Below are 3,719 nucleotides of genomic sequence, written 5' to 3'. Positions count from 1 at the left end.
CGAGATGCTGTCGTTGCTCTCTGGGCTGATGGAGCGCTCAGGTTTGTGCAGGGCTGAGAGGGAGGACACGGCGCTGAGCACCAGGCGCTTCTCCGCCGTCAGGTCAGGGGCGGAGAGGCACCGGTTGTTCTGGGCGCAGGACAGGACCCCCAGCAGCGGCGTGGATGTGCCAGTAATGGGCAGCACCTGCAAGGCAAGGCACCATGGCTCACAAAGGCTGTCCTGGAGGACAATATGGACACTCAGCTCCCACGGCAGACCAACTGGAGAGCTGCTGGCTCAATGTGAGCCAGCAGTGTGCACAGGTGGACAAGAAGTCCAATGGCATCTTGGCCTCTATCAAGAGTAGTGTGGCCAGTAGGACTAGGGAAGCGATCACACCCCTGTGCTCCGTGTTGGTGAGGCCATACCTCGAGTGCTGTGTTCAGTTTTGGGCCCCTCACTTCAAAAGGGACATTGAGGTGCTGGAGCAAGTTCAGAGAAGGGCAATGAGGCTTAGAAAAGGTCTAGAACACACGAGGAAGGGCTGAGGGAGTTGGGTTTGTCTGGTCTTGAGAAGAGGCTCAGGGGTGACCTCTGAACTAAGAGGGGCTAAAAATCAGAGCTGAAAGCTGCAAATACACAACTGCAAATGGTATTACTCTTAGCTCTGTTTCTATCCAGCAGCCAGTTTGAACACTGACAGACAGCCCTTCCCTGCTTACCATGAAAGACAGTTGGTTCTACTTACTTATTTTGAGGTCAAAATAAGATTTGGAATACCTTTGTAGTGCAACTCTCTATTAATCAGGCCTATGAGCCATCTGCTCAAAAATGGGGAAGTCCTGGGAGGGAAGGTGAGTTGTAGATCCTCACTTTGGGCTCAGGCGAGCTCCTTCAGCACAGATGGGAACTGGACCAGGATTTTAAATGCTCTCTGACCATGGTCCATGCACATAACCTCAGAGATGTCAGGATGGGTGATCCCTGAGGTCACCTTAGTGTCCCCAAGAGGGATTTTACCATTTCACAAGCAATATGCACCAACCAAACTGACCAGAGGGTTTTGTTCCTTATGGGATCTCTGGAATTTAACCCTCTCCTTCTCCATCAGGGATGAAACCGAGCCCAAGAAGGAGGGGTGTCAGCACGAGGAAGTGGAACATCCTAGGAAGCAGCCCCAGCAGAGTAGCTGCATAGATGTCCCAGCCCTGGAAGTGCTCAAGGCCAGGATGGATAGGGCTTGGAGCAACCTGGTCTCATGCCCATGGCAGGGGAGAGACTGGTTGAGCTTTAAGGTCCCTTCCAACCCAAACCATGATCCTGTGAAGATCAGGCCAGCAATTCTCACAGCATGGAAGTGCCAAAGAACACATCCTGACATCAGGAAAGCAATGAGTTTTGCTCTATTTAAACAGCTTTGAAAGAAGAGGAGAGAAAGGGAACGGAAGAGAGGATTATTTTCCTAAACTTTTAAAAGAGTTTTCTTTACTTGGCTGAGGATTCAGCCTTGAATAGAACATGAACCACAGAGCAAAAGCCTGATGAGTACCTTACCAACTTCCATTAGCCTCCAATGCTACCCAACAACTCTGTCTGCTTTTCTGCTTAGTAATTTATATCCCAGCAGGATTTTATTGGGAGCTAGGATGAAGCGATTGGCCCCATGGTGATAACACACACAGTATTTTGTATCTCCAGATTACTGGTGCTGTGTAACCTCAGATAAGAACATTTACACACAGAAACCTGTTTGCAGGCACAGCCTGTACCTTTGTTTTGCTGGCTGGGGCTGATCTCTGCCTGCTCTTTGATCTCTCCTGGATGGTGTCGTTGCAGCTCCGACTCCTTTCCACCTTGGTGGTTAAATTCCTGGAAAGCAGATGGGTGAGAACAGGAGATTGTTCATGGCCTTAGGAACAACCAGCAAAACAGCCCTGGCAGCAGCTGCCTGTGGGGGAGGCATCAGCCTTGGCAGCACTTGGCTGTAAGAAAGATATGCCCTGGGGGTATCAGGATCCAGGAATCCTGAATTTGCCTGGTCTGCGTTCACAGGCTCCAAACTACACACGTGGATACCTCCACCCAAGCCTTACAATTAACTGAGGTCAGAGTTAATGATGAAGCTATGGAAACCCCTTTGCTCCTCATCTGGAAACACATCTTGCTACTTGGCTGCTTCCACGGCATCAAGCAACACCTTTCCAGGGAAAAAGCTGTCTGGGGCTGATGCTATCTCTCAATATCTGTGCTGGAGAAGGATCCAGCACTCCTGAGTTCATCCCACACAATTCACATTTCTGACTAATGATTTCTGTCATTCAAATCTACAGGCGAGGATTTTTTCTGTTAACATTAACTTCCTTAACCCCTTGGATTTTGTGACAGGTAGGAAGGAATCAGACACCATGTTCCACCAATGATTCTGCTCTAAAATTCCAGGAGAAAACATTACTTATTTTGGACTGGAACAGCCATTTGAGTTAAAGCATCTCAGGCGTGTTTAGAACAACAGTAGAAACAACATCTTTAGGGGATATTAATCAGCTTGAACAAAGTCTCAGCATCTTACCCTGAAAGGAAAGCAAAGGAGTAGGCATTGCTCTTGGAAACGAAGGCTGAGCGATGGCTTTGCTTGCCCTGGAATGGCTCTTCGTTCTCTGAGTCCGAGAGACGTTCAGGGAACTGAAGTCAATCAAGGAAGAGTTAGCTGACATGTACAACAGAAAGAATAACTTGGAAAATAAAGCTCTTTCTTGCAAAAGTGTTAAAGATCCCCAAACCCCTGTTTCTGGTTATACCCAGAGGACATAAAGCATAAATAATGCAAGAATAAGCACACAGCTCCTGTGTAGACCTGTTAGTCATCCAATAAAGTTAATTTGTTGATCAAGAAAATGTGAGAAAATCCTACAGGAAAGGTACTACAGGACATAACTCAGTCCCCACACATCAGCCCATCAGTCTGGAAATTTTAAGAGCATTTCCTGCAGAGCCTCACAACTGAAATGGGAAATAGGCAAAAATCAGCATGAAGAATATGTTGTACTACAGTACAACCACACTGCAGAAAGTTCATGGAGAAATGCTCATGGAAATGCACATATGCCTGAAGATAAAGGAACTATCACAGAATTTATCACAGAATCCCAGAATGGGTTGGGTTGGAAGAGACCTTAAAGCTCATCCAGTGCCAACAGGGACACATTCCACTGGACCAGGCTGCTCCAAGACCCATCCAACGTGGCCTGGAACACTCCCAGGGATGGGGCAGCCACAGCTTCTCTGGGCAACCTGTGCCAGTGCCTCAGCACCCTCACAAGGAACAATTTCTTCCTCATCTCTAATCTAAACCTTCTCTATGTCAGTTACCTTTGCTATCTCAGATTTATGTGCTGTTTGGAAGAGTTAATGGGTAAAGGGGGGACAGAAACCTCTAGAAGAACATCTGCAGTCAGAACAAACCTTAGAAGACAGTTCTCATTACATGGATCTCTAGAATCTGTTAGCTCATAGCTTTCAGGGGCTATAAATGTTAATCAAATAACCCTGGAAAGCCAAAGGATGAAAGCTCTCAGTTTTAACACGCTGGAACAGGAGATACTCAGCTAGTGGAGGTCTTAAAAGAGATAGGCACAGGCAGACACATCATCAGTGTCTCTGGTGTGGAAGGAAGCGGAAGCACAAGCTTACTTACACACTCTTGGTTCACTTTCAGCACTACAGATTCATCTTTTTTC

The 3,719-nt window shown here is 47.2% G+C and overlaps 1 protein-coding gene across 1 annotated transcript in view; it reads right to left on the bottom strand.

The window, feature by feature from the left end:
• Positions 1-3,719, bottom strand: part of RNF169 (ring finger protein 169) — a gene marked incomplete at its 5' end in the record, with an annotated part of 9,353 nt that overhangs the window by 1,030 nt on the left and 4,604 nt on the right. Inside the window, 4 exon segments of the mRNA XM_009072665.1 lie at positions 1-186; positions 1,752-1,851; positions 2,552-2,664; positions 3,677-3,719. The exon segment at positions 3,677-3,719 is cut by the window's right edge and continues 24 nt beyond it. Of these exon segments, the coding sequence (XP_009070913.1) occupies positions 1-186; positions 1,752-1,851; positions 2,552-2,664; positions 3,677-3,719 (442 nt within the window).

The sequence above is a fragment of the Acanthisitta chloris genome, unplaced genomic scaffold (assembly GCF_000695815.1).
Source record: "Acanthisitta chloris isolate BGI_N310 unplaced genomic scaffold, ASM69581v1 scaffold17244, whole genome shotgun sequence".
In the NCBI taxonomy this organism is placed as follows: Eukaryota; Metazoa; Chordata; class Aves; order Passeriformes; family Acanthisittidae; genus Acanthisitta; species Acanthisitta chloris.
This window is presented reverse-complemented; position numbering and strand designations above follow the sequence as displayed.